The 21,960-nt window shown below is 53.0% G+C and overlaps 1 protein-coding gene across 2 annotated transcripts in view; it reads left to right on the top strand.

The window, feature by feature from the left end:
• CUX2 (cut like homeobox 2) overlaps positions 1-21,944 on the top strand; it is a 230,326-nt gene extending 208,382 nt beyond the window's left edge. Inside the window, exons 11-22 of one of the 2 annotated variants that reach the window (XM_066260586.1) lie at positions 2,507-2,698; positions 2,791-2,849; positions 3,344-3,389; positions 3,482-3,581; positions 4,593-5,261; positions 6,052-6,153; positions 11,224-12,011; positions 12,743-12,902; positions 13,089-13,358; positions 14,275-14,463; positions 17,771-18,044; positions 21,140-21,944. In XM_066260586.1, coding sequence (XP_066116683.1) covers positions 2,507-2,698; positions 2,791-2,849; positions 3,344-3,389; positions 3,482-3,581; positions 4,593-5,261; positions 6,052-6,153; positions 11,224-12,011; positions 12,743-12,902; positions 13,089-13,358; positions 14,275-14,463; positions 17,771-18,044; positions 21,140-21,941 — 3,651 coding nt within the window. In that variant the 3' untranslated portion in view covers positions 21,942-21,944. Of the gene's footprint in view, positions 1-2,506; positions 2,699-2,790; positions 2,850-3,343; positions 3,390-3,460; positions 3,582-4,592; positions 5,262-6,051; positions 6,154-11,223; positions 12,012-12,742; positions 12,903-13,088; positions 13,359-14,274; positions 14,464-17,770; positions 18,045-21,139 lie in introns of both variants that reach the window. The other variant, XM_066260585.1, reaches the window with a different exon arrangement.
• The last annotated feature ends 16 nt before the right edge of the window (positions 21,945-21,960 follow it).

Genomic DNA, 21,960 nt, shown 5'->3' with positions numbered 1-21,960 from the left:
AATCAGCCATTGGTTCCCAAAACATGCCAGGGTGCTTCCAATGTGGTTTCCCAAAGAGCCACATGTTACAAAGAGTCCATCTTCTATCATCAACCCTGAGTTTTCTCTTTAAGTCTGATTGGTCTTTCTCTTTCTTCCTGGTTGGTGTCCCTTTGAGGTCTAGAGGTCATTTTAGAACCAGCCCAAACTACCCTTCTGTCATGTATTAGGAGTCTCCTCCCTTCTCTCAGAAAGCCCTGGATTCTGTAAATTGGTCCACTTCCAGATCTCTGCATAAGAGACATTAGCTTCACAATCCCCTACATCATAACTGTCTACGCCAGGGTAATTTGCTCCCTCTACCCAGGAACCTGAAGTGACTGATGTAATTTTAATCCTTGACGCCCTGATACACAGGCCATGTGTCTATGTCTGTCTTTCTGTTTGAATATTGGAATGTGTGTCTGTGACCTTTGGAAAAAGACCACCATCTTTAACTGTGCCTCAGTTTCTTTATCTGTACAAGTACAATCTACATTATAGGATTAATGAGAAGATTACATGTAAAGTACCCAAAATGGTGTTTGGCTCAGTCTATGCTCAGTAAATATTTGGTGCTACTACTACTATTGTTATTAGTGTGGTTTTGGTGTGTCTAGGGTTTTGACCACAAGAGCATATGGTCTTTTTGAGCACATAGATGTCTGTATGTGTCTGGTGATACAAGTATGAGTGTGTCTCCTTGGTGCCTGTGTATTTCTGTGTGCACCTGTCAGCATGGGTACTCAGGCAGGTATGTGTGTCAGTGTGTGCTGTGTCCACAGGTGTGTCCACCTGTGTCTATGTCCCAGGAGGCAGTGTACATGTGTCAATGTGCATGGATGTCAGCACAACACAAAGAATGAACACAAGAGAGACTAAGAGAGCGAGAGAGCTCCTGGGGATACCTGAGAGAGAGTTTGCTGATGGTTCTTAATTAACCCCCGTGGAACCCAGCAAATACCTGTGCTAATCAGCCACAGGGAACTTGGCTGGTTCGGGGTCGGGGAGCTTTTCTAAGCATAACAGTGGCGCTCAATGCTAATTAATTTAATGTGTTAATGGCATCTGCTTCCTGTTCTAAGTGTCATTTGTCTCCATGGAAGAATACCCAGGGTTGGCAGTGGTAGATTTTTATTTTGTTTTTGTAATGCTTCTTAGATTCATTTGTAACTGAGCTCAAAATCAGCCTGATTTCAGGTTCCCTCAAACAGCAGCCTCTTCATATTCATCCAGGACAAAGGGACCATTTCCTAAAATCTAGAGAAGCAGTAGGGCTTGCGGGGGGTGGGGGTGGGGGGACACCACCCCTCATGCGGCTTGTGGCTACAGAGTCTCGGGTCCAACTGTACGGGTCTCTTACTGCCTGGAAGGGGAGCACCCTGCACCTGCTCCAGAAACCCAAACCTTCGTGCTGTTCCGTCTGCTGGGAGCACCCTATCCCACCACTTCCTCACCCTGCTAACTACTTCTTTTTTCTGTTGTCTTTTTTTTTTTAACTTAACTTTTTTATTTTAGAGAGATAGAAACATCAATTTGTTGTTCCACTTATTTATGCATTCATTGGTTAATTCTTATATGTGCCCTGACTGGGGATTGAACCTGCAACCTTGGTGTATTGGGGTGACGCTCTAACCCACTAGGCTACCCAGCTGTTTTTCTTTTTTAACAAGTGTTTTACTGAAGTATAATATACATAAAGAGAAATGTGCACCTCATAAGTATACAGCACATTAATTTTTCAGGACGAACACATCCCATGACCAGCATCTAGATAAAGAAGACCATACCCAGCCCTCAGTAAGCCCCACCTTGGGTCGCCGTCCAGGGGCTACCCCTTGACTTCTAACAGCACAGATGGTTTTGCCGATGTTTTTATTTGATCTTAATTGAATAACACACACACATACCTTGGTGCCTGGCTTCTCTCACTCTGTATTGTATCTGGGAGATGTTGGTTGGAGTAGTTGTTGTTTATTCATTTTCATTGCTGTGTAGTACTCCAGTGGGAAGATACCACACTCTCTTGTTTGAGGGTTTCCAGTTTGGAGCTATTACAGAGAGGGCTGCCGTGAACAGTGTCTTGGTACACAGGGACCTGCGTTTCTCCTGCATCTATACCAACAACTGGAAGCACATATGTTCCCCTCTAGTGGAGGCGCCAAGCAGTCTTCCAAATCACTAATGTATCCTGGAACTTCATTTCGGCCTAGACACATCTTCCTCCAGAAAACCTTCCCTGCTCACTTCCCCCACCACCGCCTGTTGAGTTTCAGGAATAGAAGGCGAGGCATCCAGGCTGGTGGGTCCAACCCCCACGCAAAGGTTCAGAGGCGGCTGGAGGAAAGCCAGGGGCCTGTCACAGGGGCCCCGTCACTCTGGGGAGCTCAGCACCAGGACTGCACCACAGCTGGGTCTCCCATTGTGTTTGCGGCTCAGGGGTGGGGAAGCCAACCCTGCAGCCCCTCAGAGCCACCCTCATCCTCAGGATAAGGTGAACTTCGCGCTGTGCTCGGGCCCACGGCTCGAGGCTGCCTTGGCCTCCAAGGACCGGGAGATCTTGCGGCTGCTGAAGGACGTGCAGCACCTCCAGAACTCCCTGCAAGAGCTGGAGGAGGCCTCCGCCAGCCAGATCGCTGACCTGGAGCAGCAGCTCACAGCCAAGTCCGAGGCCATCGAGGTTGGGCTGGGGCCAGAGGGGGTGGCAGGGAGGTGGGCGGAGCATCCCAGGGCAGGGCTGTCCAGCCCAACCATCTTTGTCTGCTCCTCTAGAAGCTGGAAGAGAAGCTCCAGGCACAGTCTGACTATGAAGAAATTAAAACAGAGCTGAGGTACTAGGCAGAATGTGGCCCCCCGCCCTCTCCCCTGGCCAGAGCTCCCTGGCAAAGTGCATCGCCATCCTCCCTCCCACCAAACCCCACTCTGTGCTGCCCTTGTCTGCTCTGCACTGGTACCCTGGGCGTCATGCTTGGTCCTTTGCGTCAAGAGCTGCCTGTAGGAGAACGTGAAAGCCAGGCTTGTAGGCAGCGGCAGCGGTGTGCCCCGGGGGGGTGGGGGGGGTGGGGAGGTGTGTTGACAGGATAAGTTCGGGTGGGGGGGCCCGCGTGGAAGTCGGAGAGCGCAGCGCCGCCCCTGGTTACAGTGCAGCTAATTTCGTCCGCCCACTCCTCAAAGCCATGTTTGCAGTGAGCCCAGCATCCTGCGGGGTCCACAGGGGAGGGCAGTTCTCAGTCAGGGAAGAGGGGCCGGGGAGCATGCCCCTCCAAGGTTTCTCCCCAAGCCCGGAGGATGTGGCTGATCTCACACTCCCCACTCTCTCCGGCAGCATCCTGAAAGCCATGAAGCTGGCCTCCAGCACCTGCCTTCCACAGGTGAGTGTCCCAGCCACTCTCCCATGGGGCAGGCTGCCCCCGAGGGCCCTCCACCAGCCATGCCCTCTCAGCCCAGCCTCTTGTCTCCGCAGAGCCTGGCCAAGCCTGAGGACTCTCTGCTCATGGCAAAGGAGGCCTTCTTCCCCGCACAGAAGTTTCTGTTGGAGAAGCCGGGTCTCTTGGCCAGCCCTGGTAAGGGAGGGGATGTTCTTGTTGCCAAGGGGCTGGGTGGGGCTGCCATAGGTCTCTGCCCTCCTGCATGCCCATGGACCACTGCCTTCTGCTTGGGCAGGAGCGGGATGAAGACAAGGGGTGCATGTTGAATGAACACCTGCCGTGTGCCTGGCACCGAGCTGGGCATCGTCTGTGGCTGAGCCAGCAGGCAGCCGGCCCACAGGCTGTCCACACATGTTCACATACACACTCAGGAACACCCAGCTGCACTCAGCCTGGGCCTTCCTGGGCAGGGGTATGAGGTCACAGGACAGAGAGGGCACCCATGGCGCGCCTCCACACAGACATTGCTCACTCCCAGATCACCTTCTCGGCCACTTGCCCCTTCTCCCTACACGGTGACTCCATGACTATTTAGCTGTGTGGCCCCGGCCAAAGCTCTGCTGCCTCTATTTCCACATCTGAAAATAGGGACTGTGATGGGCTACTTCATGGAGAAGGCAGGGTCAGGTCCATGGGGAGCCCTGGAAATGGGCCCTCCTGCTGGAGGGGGATTAATCCAAACTCCCCCCAACCGGGGCGAGGTACAGAGCCTATCACAAGTGCTCAGTTGACGTTCTTCATGACAGGAGGGAGGTCTCCCCAGAACAGATGTTTGGCCCAGACCTTGAAGGACGGGGAGGGGGGGAGGGGGGAAGGGTCGCTGGCAGAACAACCCATGTCAGCTCTGGGTGCCTGTAGCACCTCTTTCCCCCTCCCCTCTTCTCCCACTTCTTCTCCCTGTCTCTGAATTTCTGTCTTGTATCTTTCTCTGTCTTCCACTGTCTCTGTCTCCTATCTGTATCTCTCCCTCTCTCTCTCTCTCAATACCTGATTTCTTTCTCATGTAATTTCTCTCTGCCTCTCTTTCACTACCTCTGTCTGTGTCTCTCATTATTTCTCTACCTGTCTCTCTCTCCCCCCACATCATCTGCTTCTGTCTTGCTTTCCGTCTCTCCTCTCTCCCTCTGTCTGTCTGTCTCTCTCTAGAGGAAGACCCTTCAGAGGACGATTCCATCAAGGACTCTCTGGGCACGGAACAGTCCTACCTGTCTCCTTCACAGCTCCCGCCACCGCCAGGGCTGGAAGACCCCCTGTCCCCAGGCCCTGGGCAGCCCCTACTGGGCTCTAGCCTGGGCCCCGATGGCCCCCAGACTTTCTCGCTATCCCCCTTCCCTGGCCTGGCAGCAGGGGAGAGACTGACAGGGGACGTGCTGCTGTCTAAGCACATGATGCCCCCGGCCGCCTTCAAGGGAGAGGTGGGCAGCCTGCTGGTGTTCCCTCCAGCCTTCTATGGCACCAAGCCCCCAACAGCCCCTGCCACCCCAGCCCCTGGTCCTGAGCCCCCCGGGGGCCTGGAGTCGGTTGATGGGGGTGGGGGCAGCATGGCCGGGGCTGGGGCCGAGGAAGAGCAGCTGGACACGGCAGAGATCGCGTTCCAGGTGAAGGAGCAGCTGCTCAAACACAACATTGGGCAGCGCGTGTTCGGCCACTACGTGCTGGGGCTGTCGCAGGGCTCGGTCAGTGAGATCCTGGCCCGGCCCAAGCCCTGGCGCAAGCTCACGGTGAAGGGCAAGGAGCCTTTCATCAAGATGAAGCAGTTCCTGTCAGACGAGCAGAACGTGCTGGCCCTGAGGACTATTCAGGTGCGGCAGCGAGGTGAGTGCTGGCGACTCTCTCCAACGGCCACGCCCAGCACAGGGCAGCTTGGGTCTAAGAACGGGCTTTGTGTTCAGAGCCAATCTCAGCCAGCCCGGCTTGGCGGCCTGTGGCCGGCAGCTTTGCCTTCCTGTGCCTTGCTTTCCCCCTCTGTGAAGTAGGGAAAGCACCCTGTCTGCCTCCTTCTGGGGCCTGTGGCTGCCCTTTCTCCCCACCTGGCCCTCATGGGGCAACTCAACAATGGTGGGGAAGGCTAGGTCTCAGGAGCTGCCCCGGCAGGTCCCCTGTGTACCTCGGGGCCTCAGTCTACCTCAGCGAGTCGCCTGGGTGACCCACCAAGCTTGCCAGACAATTTTTAGGCTAATCCACACAGAGGGCCCCAGCTGGGCCTTGTGGACACCTGAGAGAGTCCCAGTCCCACTCTTCGCCCGTGGGGTGGCCTCCACCACTCACTTTTAGCTTCCTGCATCTCATCTTGCCCACCTGTCAGCCCCAGGGGCAGTTTAGTGAGTGTAAAGCACAAAGTACCAGCTTGAGAACTGTAGGCTGTGGTGGCGGCGGCCATCATGGCTGTTTCTGTTGTTATCTCAAGCCCAAATCCCCAGCAGGTCCGCAGAGTGTTACATTGGCTAGCTGGGTGGGAGTCCTGCTGCTCACACTCACAGTCTGGCCCCCACCCCTCTGGCCCCGGCCCTGGGAGGATTGGCCCAGCCACTCAACCCCACCCAGCACCAGGGACTGACCCCCAACATACAGGTCCCCACAACAGATGCCTCCTTGCCTCTCCCAGGCAGTATCACCCCAAGAATTCGCACGCCAGAGACAGGCTCAGACGACGCCATCAAGAGCATCCTGGAGCAGGCCAAAAAGGAGATCGAGTCACAGAAGGGGGGTGAGTGAGGCAGGCAAAGGCCTCAGCCCCCCTCTCCCCATTGTCCACCCAGACAAGATCCAAACACCTCGAACCTCCTCGCCTCTCTCCCAGTCCGCAGCCAGGCAGGGTCTAGGCCTGGAAAGTGCCAACGTGCTCTCCAATATGGAGCCACTAGCCACACGTGTCTGTATCCATTCAAATGAATTAAAGTCACAGCTTCTTCAGGCACACTAGCCACATTGCTCGGGTGACAAGTGGCAGCCGTATGGGACAGCACAACTCAGAACGCCTCCCTCATCTCACAGTTCTGACAGCACTGGTCAGCACTGTTGGATGTCCTCAACTTTCAGGACATACAGTGACCAGTAATCACATGGGAGCTCATCAAAGACACCGGGGCCCGAGCCTCACCCTGACTGTCGGTCTCACCCTCCTTGTATCTGTACCTTCTAGTTCCCATGGAAACACTTGTCTGCTTTCTCCTGCCTCTCAGATTGAGCCTTCCACACCTTCCCAGGGGTGCTGGACTCATCTCCTAGTGCTGCTGTTAGCCACAGACCGGGTGGCCGAAAATGACACAGATTTATTATCTTAGGGTCCTAGGGGTCAGAAGGCCAAAGTGCACCTCCCTGGGCTAGTGAAGGAGTTGGAGGGCACGTTCCCCCTGGAGGCTCGAGGGGAGAATCCGTCTCCTCAGCTTTTCGAGCTTCTCAGGCCGCCCACGTCCCTTGGCTCCTGGCCCCTCCCTGCCTGTCAAGTCCAGCATTGTAGCCCATTCCATCTCTTTCTGATCATCCTGACTCCCTCTTACAAGCACCCTTGGTCTTATGTAGGGCCCACCCAGATAATTCAGGATAATCTCCCCACGTCATGATCCTTAACTTTAACCACATCTGCAAAGACACCTCTGCCACATAAGGTGACATTCACCAGTCCCAAGGATGGGGGCATTGATGTCTTTGTGGGGGGTCACTTCTCAAGTGTTCCAGAGCCACAAGCCAAGTGCTAGGCATGTCCATCAGGGTCCCCACTGGCATCTCAAATTCAACGTGTCTTTTCCTCCCCCTCCCCCACTCAGGGCTGGGAACCTGTCACAGATGGTGCTAGAAACCCAGGGTGAGGTGAGGGCTGATCCTTGACCTCTCACCCCCAGCAGCCAGTCAGCACCCCCTCTAAGTGTCTTTTGCAGACTTGCCCCCCCATCCCAGTTGCCACCAGCCTGGTGAGCCATTACCACCGCTAGTGAGGCCGTTGCGATAGTCTCTTCGCTCATCTTGCCAATGACATTCTGGGCCCCACTTTACCCAGACGCCAAAGGGATCTTTCTAGAGCACATGCATGGTCACATTACTGTTCATAGTCCTTCCACGGCTCCTGTTGCCCTCAGGATAAAATCCCATGTCCTCGGCAGGCTTCAGACCCTCCCCATCCCTGCACGCCTCTCACGTGAGCTGTTCTTAGTCGTGCTTATCTCCATCCCCGATGCCATCCTCATCCCAGATGCCATTCCCCTGGACGACGCCTCATACTTTATGACCAAGTGCAGAAGTCAGCTCCTCCAGGAAGTCCCCCACCCCTGTACAGATGGATTGGATGCTGCCCCTCCTTGGATTCCCCCCAAATTATTTATATGCTGGGCGTCATGGAGCCGGATTTGCCTTGCTGCAAATTCTGGCCCTACTTTCTATTAGCTGTGTGATGCTGGGCGACTTTACTTAGCCTTTCTGTGCCTCTATTTTCTCACCTTTAAAATGAAGACAGTCCTGGCCAGTTGACTCAGTGGATAGAGCATCGGCCCAACATGTGAATGTCCCAGGTTCAATTCCAGTCAGGGCACACATGAGAAAAAGCAACCATCTGATTCTCTTTCCCTCTCTCTCCTCCTTTTTTCTCTTCCCCTCTTGCAGCCAGTGGCTCAGTTGGTCTGAGTGTTGGCCTCAGGCACTGAGGATAGCTTGTTTGATTCGAACATTGGCCCTAGATAGGGGTTGCCAGGTGGATCCCAGTTGGGCCACATGTGGGATCTGTCTCACTATCTCCTCTCCTCTCACTTAAAAAAATTAAAAAGTGGCCCTGGCCGGTTGGCTCAGCGGTAGAGTGCCGGCCTGGCGTGCAGGGGACCCGGGTTCGATTCCCGGCCAGGGCACATAGGAGAAGCGCCCATTTGCTCCTCCACCCCCCCCCTCCTTCCTCTCTGTTTCTCTCTTCCCCTCCCGCAGCCAAGGCTCCATTGGAGCAAAGATGGCCCAGGCGCTGGGGATGGCTCCTTGGCCTCTGCCCCAGGCGCTAGAGTGGCTCTGGTCACAGCAGAGCAATGCCCCGGAGGGGCAGAGCATCGCCCCCTGGTGGGCAGAGCGTCGCCCCTGGTGGGCGTGCCGGGTGGATCCCGGTCGGGCACATGCGGGAGTCTGTCTGACTGTCTCTCCCCGTTTCCAGCTTCAGAAAAATACAAAAAAAAAAAAAAAAAAATTAAAAAGTAATTTAAAAGTTTTTTAAAACTTAAAAAATAATAAAATGAGGACAGTGTTAATAATTCCTCAAGTTGTCTGAGGTTCAAATGAGATAAGGCCTGGCAAACCCTCAGCCTAGGGCCTGGCATATAGAAGGTGCCCCTGAAAAGTTAGCCATTGTGACAGTTAATGTTGTTATTATGTCCCTCTTGTTGCGTTTGTTCACGTTACAGTTTACTGATGTGGCTGTCCTTCCCACTGGTCTGGAGGCCTGTTTCAGCCAGGGACCGAGTTGCATTACCTACACCCAGCACAGTAGTAGCTAACTTAGAACAGGTTTCAGCGCTCCCACTCTCTTTTGCAGTTACTTCTGCCCCCTGGTGGTGACTCAGAGCAAGCGTCCAGATTCCCAAGCCTCTGCTTGCTATAGGGAGCCTGGTCCCTGGGAGGGGTGGAGGGTGGCTTACCCTGCTAGGAACCAGCAATGCCCACCCATATAGTCTGCCATTCTCCTACTGGGTACACACTAATTTCGTCTTGGTCAACTCATGTACCAAGAGGCAACCATTCAGTGAACATTTACTGTGTGTTCAACACAGGTTGCAGAGTGAATGAAATACAATATTGGGGTGAAAAAAACCATGGGAAACAGTTTAACTCTCCCACTAAACAGATGGGACAACTGAGGCCGGTGGGGGGAGGAGACATGCTCACAGTTAGAGACCAAAGGAGAACCCCAATCTTCTAACTCCCTATACAGTGCTTTCTCCACTGGGGGTTCAGAAACAAGGCAACAGGGAAATTAGAAAGGCAACATTTGCACAGGTGAGCCAGCCAGGAGGTTTCCATTCTGTGAAGAGCTCAGCAAGAGGAACTAGGCCAAGATTATGGCCCCACACCCCTGACAAGAGTGAATGATAACTAAGCAGAGAACAGCTAGCAGCCCCCCAGGGAGGAAATGAACTCCAACTCGGAGTTTTACCTCTGGGAATCAAAGAGCATGTCCAGATGGGGCACAGAGATTTATACACAAGCTTTTCCTTTATTATTGTCACAACAGTGACAGACGGAGAACAACCTAAATGCCGAGCAGTGGGGGATCGGGTGAGGAAAGCAGAGGTGGTCCCTTCAGTGCGGCAGGCGGTCACTCAAGATAAGAGAACACTTAATCATGGGGGGGAAATGCACACAGGAACAAAGTGGGGGCAAACCAGGCTACACTCCCATATCGAGTATAATCGTCCCGTACGTGGAGTAGGAAAGCACGAGGAGACACGTGAGAATATTTTGTGTGGTGCCTCCAGGAGAGAGATTGGACGGGATCTTTATTTCCATCTTACTTGTGTGCTTGCTTCGCTCTCTACCACAGGCATATATCACTGTATGTTCAGATAACAAAATTAACAATTTTAAATATAGTAAATTCAGTAGCATTTATTACTATATTTACAGTGTCCTGCATCTGCCACTTTTATCTAGTTCCAAAACGTTTTCATCACCCCGAAAAGAAACGTTGTACCTGTTTAGTAGTCACTCCCCGTCCCCTTCTTCCCTGATCTCCAAGTGTTTGTCTGCTTTCACTTAGCATCATGCTTTCAGGATTCTTCCATGTCGTAGCAGGCACTTCGTTCCTTTTTATGGCTGAATAATATTCCATTGTTGTAATACATTTTAACTGGAAATCCACTGAAATGTTTTGTTGTGGGGTTTTTTTGTATTTTTCTGAAGTGAGAAGCAGGGAGGCAGAAAGATTCCCACATGTGCCCGACCAAGCCCCACCCAGCATGTCCACCGGGGGGCGATGCTCTGCCCATCTGGGGTGTTGCTCTGTTGCAACCAGAGCCATTCTAGCGCCTGAGGCAGAGACCATGGAGCCATCCTCAGTGCCTGGGCCAACTTTGTTCCAATGGAGCCTTGGCTGTGGGAGGAAAGAAAGAGCTAGAGAGAAAGGAGAAGGGGAAGGATGGAGAAGTGGATGGACGCTTCTCCTGTGTGCCCTGGCTGGGAATCAAACCCAGGACTTCCACACGCTGGGCCAATGCTCTACTGCTGAACCAACCGGCCAAGGCCTCCATCAACATTATTTTTAATGGGGCTGTGGGAACTGGGGTGGAGAACGCACAGTAGAGAAAGGGCTGTGTTGATCTGGTTCCATCCAGAGCTGTCAAGAACCCATCGTGGGAGAGGCAGAGAGGGGCGCTGTTCTATTGTTCCTTTTTGTTTACTCTTGTTAAAAAGGTTTTTCACTAAATAATATATTGTTTATTTTGTTTGTTTTGGAGCTCTATAGAAAGTGGTTTATACTCTGTACCTTCTGAGACTTGCTGTTTTCATTCAAGGTTATGTTTAGATTTATGTGTAGTTTTTGCACAGTGACTTCTTTTTCATTGCTGTATAGTATTCCATTATGTGCCCATGTTGCTATTTATTATCCATTCTCTCCGCCATGGCCATTTGGGTTCATGCTATTATATTGCTGTTAGAATAAATGAAACAGAAGGCCATAATATACTTAACCAATCCCCCACTGATGGACACAGAAATTATGCTGGTATAAATACTGATGCTGTGACCATCTTTGCCTTTTGAGCCACATCCTGATGATGGGCCTCTGGCCCCCCTGTCATCCACCCCACAGGTGAGCCCAAGACCTCGACAGCCCCAGTGAGCATCACCAGTGGCACCACCCCTGCCAGCACCTCAGAAGACGCCATCAAGAACATTCTGGAGCAGGCCCGCCGGGAAATGCAAGCGCAGCAGCAAGCGCTGCTGGAGATGGAGACCGGCCCCCGGGGCCGCTCGGTGCCCCCCTCACCCCCAGAGCGGCCCTTGCTGGCAGCTGCAAGCCAGAACGGGGCCCCAACCTACGTCAAGCAAGAGGACGGCAGTGGCGGTGGCGGCGGGGGGACCAGCAGCAGTGCCACACAAACACCCCTCACTGTCCTGTCCCCCGCCGCCTTCGTGCAGAGCATCATCCGGAAGGTCAAGTCGGAGATCGGTGACGCTGGCTACTTCGACCAGCACTGGGCCTCTGACCGCGGCCTGCTCAGCCGCCCCTACGCCTCCGTCTCACCCTCCCTCTCCTCCTCCTCCTCCAGCCACTCCGGCCAGCCCAACGGCAGGGCCTGGCCCCGCGGGGACGAGGCCCCCACGGCCCCCGAGGACGAAGCGGCTGGGGGTGAGGACGAGCCCCCCAGGCTGGGTGAGCTCAAGGCCGAGGGGGGCAGCCCCGAGTCAGGCAGCGGCGGGCGGCTGGCCTACTACCCAGCATATGTACCCCGCACGCTGAAGCCCACTGTGCCGCCCTTGACCCCAGAGCAGTATGAGCTCTACATGTACCGTGAGGTGGACACGCTGGAGCTGACACGCCAGGTCAAGGAGAAGCTGGCCAAGAATGGGATCTGCCAGAGGATCTTTGGGGAGAAGGTGAGGACGGGGACAGGGCTGGGGGAGGGTAGAGGGCTCAGGGCAAGGGGCCCCAGGGAACAAGGACACCTGAGGACCCAGCCCCCAGCGTCCATGGTCTGGAAAGAAGCATGTGTGAGCAAGAAAAGGGCAGAAGCAGGACTCAGACCCAGGTCCTTGTGACCTCAGAAGCCCGTTTCTCTGCATGTGGCTGCTATGGGCCCTGTGGGACGGGGAGGGCTGCCATGGGCAAGGCTGGTGTTCAGTTCTGTGGTTGTTAGAGCAGTGAGACACTTCCGTCTGGTTAGGGGTAACCACTGAGCCCCCTCCTCCATCCCTTCACTGGTCCAGCCAGTGCTTAGGGCTCAGCCCAGCCAGGGGTCTCCCGATGAGTCGGTGCCCCTGCAGTACCAGTGGTTAAGTAGGTTAACATCACCTCTCCCCATAGCAGAGAAGCAGGAAAACAGGCAAGCCCAGGGGAAGGAGAAGTCACCTAAGTGGGAAGCACAGGGAGGCTTCCTGGAGGAGGCACTTGAGGGGTAGGACTTTTACATGTAGGGCAATGGGAGGGTGCAGGCAGGGGTGCAGCACAGGCACACAGCAGGCTCCTGGGAAGTGAGGACAAGTGAAGGCAGCCCTGACTCTCAGGGGACAGAGTAGACATTGATCCCTCAGTGTCTTAGGGGGAGAGAAGTGATGGCCTATGTCCCAGGGACCTGCTGACCCAGCCTTCCTGCCCCACCCATGCCCAGGTGCTGGGCCTGTCGCAGGGCAGTGTGAGTGACATGTTGTCACGGCCAAAGCCATGGAGCAAGCTGACACAGAAGGGGCGGGAGCCCTTCATCCGCATGCAGCTGTGGCTCTCGGACCAGCTCGGCCAGGCCATCGGCCAGCAGCCCAGCGCCTCCCAGGGTGAGTGCCACTGGGCTAAATTTCCATCTGCTTATTTTCCCATTTAGGGTGGTCCTTGCCCAAGATATTATTAAGGTGGTTGCAGAATAGACTGTGGCCGACTCCTGGCTCTAACAAGACTGCCCACACGCATGTGTCTATGCCAGATGGCAGTAACCACCTTCTCTGTCTCTCTGTGGCCCACAGCCAGTCCCACCGAACCAAGGTCCTCACCGTCCCCACCCCCTAGCCCCATGGAGCCTGAGAAGAGCTCCCAGGAGCCCTTGAGCCTGACACTGGAGAGCAGCAAGGAGAACCAGCAGCCGGAAGGACGCTCCAGCTCCTCGCTGAGTGGGAAGATATACTCGGGCAGCCAGGCCACGGGGGGCATCCAAGAGATCGTGGCCATGTCCCCCGAGCTGGACACATACTCCATCACCAAGAGGGTCAAAGAGGTTCTCACAGACAATAACCTAGGTACGGGATGGTCGGGCTGGGGATGCTGCTTCTCACCCTGCTTGGCTCCTGCTCTCCTTGAAAAGAGTTTCCACAGTGAAATCCCCAGGCTGGAGTCCAGCCTACAGGTGCCGGGCAGCCCTGGGGCACCCAGGACCCTCTAGGGGGCATCTAACTCTGATTTAGTCCCTGGAGAATTAAGATAAGTTAAAGAGTAAATAAAATCCCCCAGCCGCCTAATCACAATCCAGTTTTGATGTATCTAACACTTTCTAAACACAGACATGAATATATGAACACTAGTTTCTTCTTTCCTCTTTTCTGTATAGATGAAGTTGCGACATGCACATGCCGTCCTGCAGCTTGCTTTTCAAAATTCACACTGTGGACCGCCTTGCACATTAGAATAATTAGGCCACCTGCATGCTTTCCAGCTGTTGTAAAGGGTTTTAGGCCACGGGTGCCCTACATTTTTACCCCGCTGCTGGGCATTTTGGTTATTTCCAGTTTCCTTCTGCCTTTGAAACTATGTCCAGATGTATCTTTGTGCCCTTGGGCAAGAACAACTGCAGGATAAATCCAGTGGTATTGTTGGATCAGAGGATATGCACATTGAAATTTTGATAGAAGCTGTCAAATTCCTCTCTAACAAGGTGATATTAATTGTACACATGAAGTTTGCAGACAGTTTCAGGGACCCCCTAGGAAAGAAGAACATCTAAAGTATGAAAGTATTTTTGCTGGTAGCTCTCTGGTTCCCCCCCATCTTCTATTTTGCAGAAAGGCCCCTCTTGATCCACACTGGGTGTAGGTTGTCCCTGAGTCTGAATTAATGGAGGCCTCCTGGGTCTCCCCTTTGTCCCTCCTTTTCTTGTCTATTCTAAGAGCACCCCTGCCTGGCCTGGAGTGACAGGTGGCCCTCCTCCCCTGTCCCCAGGGCAGCGGCTGTTCGGGGAGAGCATCCTGGGCCTGACACAGGGCTCTGTGTCCGACCTGCTGTCCCGGCCCAAACCCTGGCACAAGCTCAGCCTGAAGGGCCGAGAGCCCTTTGTGCGCATGCAACTCTGGCTCCGCGACCCCCACAACGTGGAGAAGCTGAGGGACATGAAGAAGCTGGAGAAGAAAGGTGAGCTCCGCGCCTGTAGGCCCTTTGGGGTCCAGCCTTGGGTTTGCTTGTTAGAACCACATCTGGTTGTAGCCCAAATAAATCCCGGGCCCAAGTGGTCTGGTCTCAGCTTGGTGTGGGACCACGAGAAATAGTAATTCCACAGAATATCATTGAAAGCAATTAAAATACTTACTACTTCTCCCATGGAAAGTCCAATCCCTCGTCTCCCTCAGTGTTCTCCACATGCCCAAAGCTGTAAAGCCTTTGCCAACCCATCGTATATTCCCAGAAATGCTCCCTCTCTGATCTTCCATCCTCTGCATCAACTCCCTATGTATAATATATAGATCCAGCGGTAGGATTCAAATAATTTAACAACCAGTTCTCCGCCCTAATGACTGTTTTTTTAAGTATAAAAAAATGATATACCGAAAGGTAGTTTATTATTTCATGTATTTAATACTTAAATAAGAACAATAAAAGAGGTACACAAAACTAGATTGTCATAAGAAAGAGTTTTAAAGTATTAATAAAAAATATTAAATAATACCTGACAAAAACAATAAAACTGTTATTTAAGATTTTTCCATATTGCTTTTTTTTTGTCCATATTGCTTCTTTTTTTTTTGTATTTTTCTTAATAAATTTTTATTAATGTTAATGGGATGACATTAATAATTCAGGGTACATATATTCAAAGAAAACATGTCTAGGTTATCTTGTCATTAAATTATGTTGCATACCCCTCACCCAGAGTCAGATTGTCCTCCGTCACCCTCTATCTAGTTTTCTCTGTGCCCCTCCCCCTCCCCCTAACTCTCTCCCTCCCTTCCTCCTGCGTCCTCCCTCCCCCCGCCCCTGGTAACCACTACTCTCTTGTCCATGTCTCTTAGTTTTTGTATTTTTCTGAAGCTGGAAACAGGGAGGCAGTCAGACTCCCGCATGCGCCTGACCGGGATCCACCCGGCACGCCCACCAGAGGGCGATGCTCTGCCCATCTGGGGCCTCGCTCTATCACCACTAGAGCCACTTCAGCGCCTGAGGCAGAGGCCATGGAGCCATCCCCAGCGCCCGGGGCCATCTTTTGATCTTTTGCTCCAATGGAGCCTCTGCTGCGGAGGGAAAGGGAGACAGAGAGGAAGGAGAGGGGGAGGGGTGGAGAAGCAGATGGGCGCCTCTCCTGTGTGCCCTGGCCGGGAATCGAACCCGGGACCTCTGCATGCCAGGCCAATGCTCTACCACTGAGCCAACTGGCCAGGGCCTCCATATTGCTTCTTTTTTTTTTTTTTTTTTTTTTTTCTGAAGCTGGAAACAGGGAGAGACAGTCAGACAGACTCCCGCATGCGCCCGACCGGGATCCACCCGGCACGCCCACCAGGGGCAACGCTCTGCCCACCAGGGGGCGATGCTCTGCCCATCCTGGGCGTCGCCATGTTGCGGCCAGAGCCACTCTAGCGCCTGGGGCAGAGGCCACAGAGCCATCCCCAGCGCCCGGGCCATCTTTGCTCCAATGGAGCCTTGGCTGCGGGAGGGGAAGAGAGAGACAGAGAGGAAAGCGCGGCGGAGGGGTGGAGAAGCAAATGGGCGCTTCTCCTGTGTGCCCTGGCCGGGAATCGAACCTGGGTCCTCCGCACGCTAGGCCGACGCTCTACCGCTGAGCCAACCGGCCAGGGCCATATTGCTTCTTGATTGGCATCCTCACTTGCAATTTTTTTCACCTGAGGATAGAATGAACATTACTGCAGGAGTTTAAAATATGCTGTTGCGCAGATGAATGTTAATAAAGAGTAAGGACTATAAATTTGTGGTTTCCACAATGGGCGGCTGCCCAGGCACCCACTGTAGAAAAACCCTGATGACAAGTGCCATTTTAACAACCAGTTCGCCGAACTCAACAAAAAATTCGGTATCATTTCTACCAAGCCAGTGTGAACCAGCTGAATCCCACCACTGGACGGACCCCCCATTTGCCTACTACCCGGGTTCTGCACAAAGCAAGAGCTAAGCCAGCAAACAGGACTCTGGGGTGGGGGGAAGGGGCCAGGAGATTGCAGATTTCATTGGACTATGGTGTCCAGTATTACCTTTTATCCCTAAGATGGTTGGTACTGAGCACAATCTCATGCTATGCATCAGGGATTCCTGGACCTTACAAAGCCCAGGGTCTGGTTGGAAGATGGGGTTCAAGAAGTTGAAGTCATCATCTAGGGCAGGGGTCTCAAACTCGCGGCCCACCGAACAATTTTGTGCGGCCCGCAGACTAATCCACGAAGTTAAAAATATTTTGGATAAAATTAAGTAAGCCTAGGGGCCTACTTGTATTTTTCATTTCTCTAGCATCCTAGCTAGATATTAGCTTAGTTAACAGCAGTTGTGATGCGAACTACAGTTTCTGGTCGTTTTGTGACACTGAGTAAACTGCATGTATGATTGTGCTTGTTGTACTGATTTTTTTTTGTTTTCAACTGCAGTGAGAAAAGTGTTGCGTAACAGTTGCCTTTTGTAGACCTAGTGTGGCCCGCCTAATGGCTGTGATCTTGCTCTGTGGCCCACATGCTGAGTTGAGTTTGAGACCCCTGATCTAGGGAACTCCAGACAGTTCATAAGGAGAGAGAGCGCCCAGGGGCAAGCCAGACTGTGAGGGACACATGTGCCAAGGCCACAGCTGGGCTATTGACACAGATGACTTCACAATTGAGAAATTGCCCCACCACTTGTTGGCTGTGTGACTTTTATTAAGTTACTCCCCCTCTTTGTGCCTCTTTCTACTTTATCTGAAATTAAGAGTCAGTAGCATCTACCTCCAGGCATTTCTGTGAGAGTTAAATGAGACCCCAATACCTAACATTCTCCATTTTTAAAGTGGGCTTCCCCCCCCTCCCGTTTTGATGATTTGAAGTTGAGATGCATTTACTGGGTTCCCTGTCCCCACCCCCAACAAGATCTTTAGTGAGTGTTAGTGACACTTCTGTCAATCAAGAAAATGCCTCATGGCACTCTTTCTGGAGAACTTCCTGTCTGTGAGGTGTCCTGCTGAGCCCTCTACCTGTGTTAGCACTCTGGGTGCTAATGACCAGGCTCTCAGGCAGGTGTGGGCTCTCAGGCAGGTGTGGGCAAGCCAGAGCCCCAGCAGAGGGCTTGGAAGGCTGTAGGAGGAGAGAGGAAAGGATGGGACTGGGAGTGACCCCAAGCTTGGGGCACAAAGGGCTCTGAGCAGGGCTGGCTGACCACTGCTGCCCCTGGGGGATGGGGTGGGATATTGATGAGCCTCTGGTCCGGCCCCTCTCAGCCTCCTGCCTCCCTCCCCACCCCACTCCCGCCCCAGCCTACTTGAAGCGCAGGTACGGCCTCATCAGCACAGGCTCAGATAGCGAGTCTCCAGCCACCCGTTCAGAGTGCCCCAGCCCCTGCCTTCAGCCCCAGGACCTGAGCCTCCTGCAAATCAAGAAGCCCCGCGTGGTGCTGGCACCCGAGGAGAAGGAGGCCCTGAGGAAGGCCTACCAGCTGGAGCCCTACCCCTCCCAGCAGACCATCGAGCTCCTCTCCTTCCAGCTCAACCTCAAGACCAACACGGTCATCAACTGGTTCCACAACTACAGGTGGGCCGGCCAGGGAGGGCCCCCTTCCCCCGCCCAGGGCCTGGAGGGAGCCCAGTCCGGATGCCTGCTGGGAGACGGGGTGACTGTACTGCAGGGGTGTTTAGGTTTAGAATGCAGGCAAACCTAAGATAAATCCCAGCTTCCCCATTTCTAGCTGTGAGCCCCTGGGCAAGTCCTTGCACCTCCCTGAGCCTCAGTCTTCCAACCTGTAGACTGGGAGCCATGATGGGATCTACGTCACAGAGTTGTCCTGAGGATTTAGTGGGCTGACATATTTACATAAAATACCTGGCATGTAGTGTGTAGTGGGTGTTGATGTTACGGTTGTCACCATCTTTATTATGACTTCTCTAGCTTGCTATGTGTCTTCCTGGATGAGGGACAGGGAATGGCGTTTGGGGCACAGGCCTGAGGAACCTAACTTCCCAGTGGACCTCATGTTGGAGCCCTGACTGGGGGTCTGGCGTCTCCCACTCGCGAGACCAGAGGAAAGCCCTCCTGCAGCCCTCTGGGGAGTGGGTGCCTCCTGGTTCTGTGGCCGCCTCCTCCCACTCACGCTCATAGCCCCAGTCCTGGAGTCACTGCCCCGTGTGGGCCAGGCTTGCTGGGGGTTTGTCGGGGTGTGGGCTAGGACGGGCAGGGCTTGAGGAGCCCAGCTGAGAGCCCTGTAGCAGAGGCTTGAGGGGACTTAAGGGACCATCTCAGACTCACACACACACACACTGTCCCGTCAAGTTTTCTGAGCAGGAAATGTCTCTGGTGCCCATGTGGTGCGAGAGAGTCCATCTTCTTGTGCCCGGGCAGGACAGGGCAGAGGTCTCTTGATCCCCAAGGGAGAAGAGGAAGGAGGAGCCTAGATGGTGGAACACGAAATCTTGCCCGACAGCCCAGGCATGGACATCACGCAGACCCGAGTTCAGGTCCCAGTTTGGCTGTGTGTTCTTGGGCAAGTCACTATACCTCTCTGAGTCTCATCCCTATTTTACAGATAAGGAACCTACTACCCAACAGTGCTGAATCAAGGATCAAATGAAACACTTGAAGTGTAGACATGTAAAATATTGCTTATTATGTGGCTCAGACCCAGAACCTGCCAAACTTCAAATGAAGAAGGTTCTTTAAGCCTCACCTCCTCCTTCCCTCCCTGGGGGATACAGGAACATGCTCACCCATCTTGTTCCCCCCAGGAATTGAGCATTCTATTGTTATCCAAAATAGTCATTCGACAAATATTTGCCCAGTTGTGTACAGTAAGCCAGAGTCTGGAGAAACAGGTCAAAGCCAGCATCCCTGCTCTTAGGGAGCTTAAAATCATGAACCAGATAATGTCACTATAACCTAATAAATGCTGTAAAACAGGAAGGAATAGGGGCTGAGGGCAAAGGGAATTCTGCCTCCTGGTGAAGACTTTACAGAAGAGATGGGATTTGAGCTGAGTTTAGAAGGATGAATAAGAGTTTGTATCAAAGAGCAAGGAGAATTGCACTCCCAAAAGAAACTACTCTTGAAAATTTTAGTTATAGAAGAATATATTATTTCATTTGGTAAACATTTATTGAGCACCTACTCTGTGCCAGGCACTGAAGAAAACAAGACAAAGTTCTTACCCTTTAGTATCTTTACAGACCATCAGGAAAGGTCACTATTTAATAAGCTCTTCTATTAATGCAGCATTACAAACTGCAGTGAGCTCTGCAAAAGGTGAACAATCTGACATTTTGAGAAAAAATTACTAGGATGGCCCTGTTACAGATTTGGGAGTCAGGAATCACACGTACTAATTTATACTATAGTATGAATGACTATTGGCTTCATATTTATATTGATCTATGCTTTGTAAGTTCTCCTGATGGAGCTTCAGGCATTGCGCCATCCTAAACCTCCCTTAAATCCCACCTTACTGGAAGCCACTAGGGCTGCCCCTGGTCCCAGCAGCTTTTCTCTTTAGCGAGGACTGAGGAAGATGCAGAGTCCCTATAAGGTGGACAAGGCCACCTTTGTGGAGGGACTGGGGACTGAGAGAGGTAAGTGAACCAGATGATTTCTCATAGTCACTCTCAGCCCTGGGATGGTGCCCCACCCCCTCCTGGGCAGGGATGGGGGGGCAGGATAGTGTAGCCAGACTGCTGGATTCAAAGCCTAGCTGCACTGCCTTCTGGCTCTATGATCATGCCTCTGAGCTTTGACTCGTTTATCGATAAGAATAAGAATGATAATGTCCCCCTCACAAGTTTATTATGAAAAATAAATGAGATAATCTGCAAAAAGTAGTTGGCCTGGTGCCTGGTACATATAATCACCCATTATTATGATGTTTATAATAATTATAGCCATTAGTATTGTACATCAACAACATGTACTTTATTATTAATATAAATGTGCAGAAGGCTACACAGCACTGGAGAAGCTGAGGAAGCCCTGTTGCTTAATGACCTTGGATGAGTCATTTGACCTCTCTGGACCTCATCTGCTACTAGGAAAATAATCACTGGGCTTAGACCCATTTCTGGCCCTTTCTACTCTGAAACATGAAGTAGGAGACTAAGTTTCCCTACACACACCAAAGTAGAGAGGCTGTTGAAGTGAAGAGAAAGTGGGTTCTGGACTAGAATTCAGGGTACCCAGACTCTGGGTCCAGCTCTGCCCCAGTGTGCTGTGGTGATCTGGACCAGTCAGTGTCTGTGCCTCAGTTTCCCCTTCTGGGCTGATGTCTGGAAGTCCCTTCAGGAAAGAAGCAGGGAGTTGTCACCACAGACTAGATCTGGGTTTGCTTTGTAACGGAACTGTCCAATAGAAATACGACGCAAGCCACATGTGTCATTTAATGTTTTCTAGTAGCCACATTTAAAAAAATACTGGCTGTATGACCTGAGGCAAGTCACTCAACATCTCTGAGCCTTGTTTTCTCCTCAGTGAAGTGGGGATAGTAATAGCACACACCTTGTAGGGTTATGGAGAAGACTTACTGAGATGCTACATGTGAAGATGCTAAGTGGGTAGTGGGCCCACAGGGAAGAGAGTGGGGTCCGATGCCCTTCCTGGGCAGTGAGTCAAGGGTTAGTCAGTTCCCTGTCTCACTGTCGTCTCTGCCCTAGGTCCCGGATGCGCCGGGAGATGTTGGTGGAGGGGACCCAAGATGAACCAGACCTCGACCCCAGTGGAGTTCCTGACATCCTACCACCAGGCCACTCCCACTCAGACCCCAGCCCGCAGAGTCCTGACTCTGAGGCTGAGGACCAGAAGCCCACTGTGAAGGAACTGGGGCTTCAGGAGAGCCCTGGGGAGAGCAGTGCACCCCTGACCACCCAGGACAAGGCCCCCGTGAGGATTAAGCAGGAGCAAACCGAGGACAGTGCTGAGGAGGAGGCAGGCAGCCAGCTCCAGGACTTGGGGGAGCCGGATGAAGGCCAAGGTTCTCCCAGAGAAGTGCATCCAAACGCTGCAGAGCGCGACGGACTCCCGCAAGTGGCCCCAGGGCCTCCTCTTCCTAGCGGGACCACCCCAGACTGTCCCTCACTACAGCCCCTCCAGGGGAGCAGGGGCGGAGAGCGGCTTCACCCAGACCCCCTAAGCTTTAAGTCGGCCTCAGAGTCCTCGCGCTGCAGCCTGGAAGTGTCACTGAACTCACCCTCGGCTGCCTCCTCACCAGGCCTCATGATGTCTGTGTCACCTGTGCCCTCCTCCTCAGCTCCCATCTCCCCCTCCCCGCCTGGCGCGCCCCCTGCCAGAGTGCCGAGTGCCAGCCCCACAGCCGACATGGCTGGGGCCTTGCACCCCAGTGCCAAGGCAAACCCCAACTTGCAGCGGCGGCACGAGAAGATGGCCAACCTGAACAGCATCATCTACCGGCTAGAGAGGGCTGCCAATCGGGAGGAGGCTCTGGAGTGGGAGTTCTGAAGTTGAGAGCAAGGGGCAT

Source organism: Saccopteryx bilineata, chromosome 2, assembly GCF_036850765.1.
Source record: "Saccopteryx bilineata isolate mSacBil1 chromosome 2, mSacBil1_pri_phased_curated, whole genome shotgun sequence".
Lineage (NCBI taxonomy): Eukaryota > Metazoa > Chordata > Mammalia > Chiroptera > Emballonuridae > Saccopteryx > Saccopteryx bilineata.
Note: the sequence above shows the minus strand (reverse complement) of the source record. Positions and strands in the feature narration are given on the sequence as shown.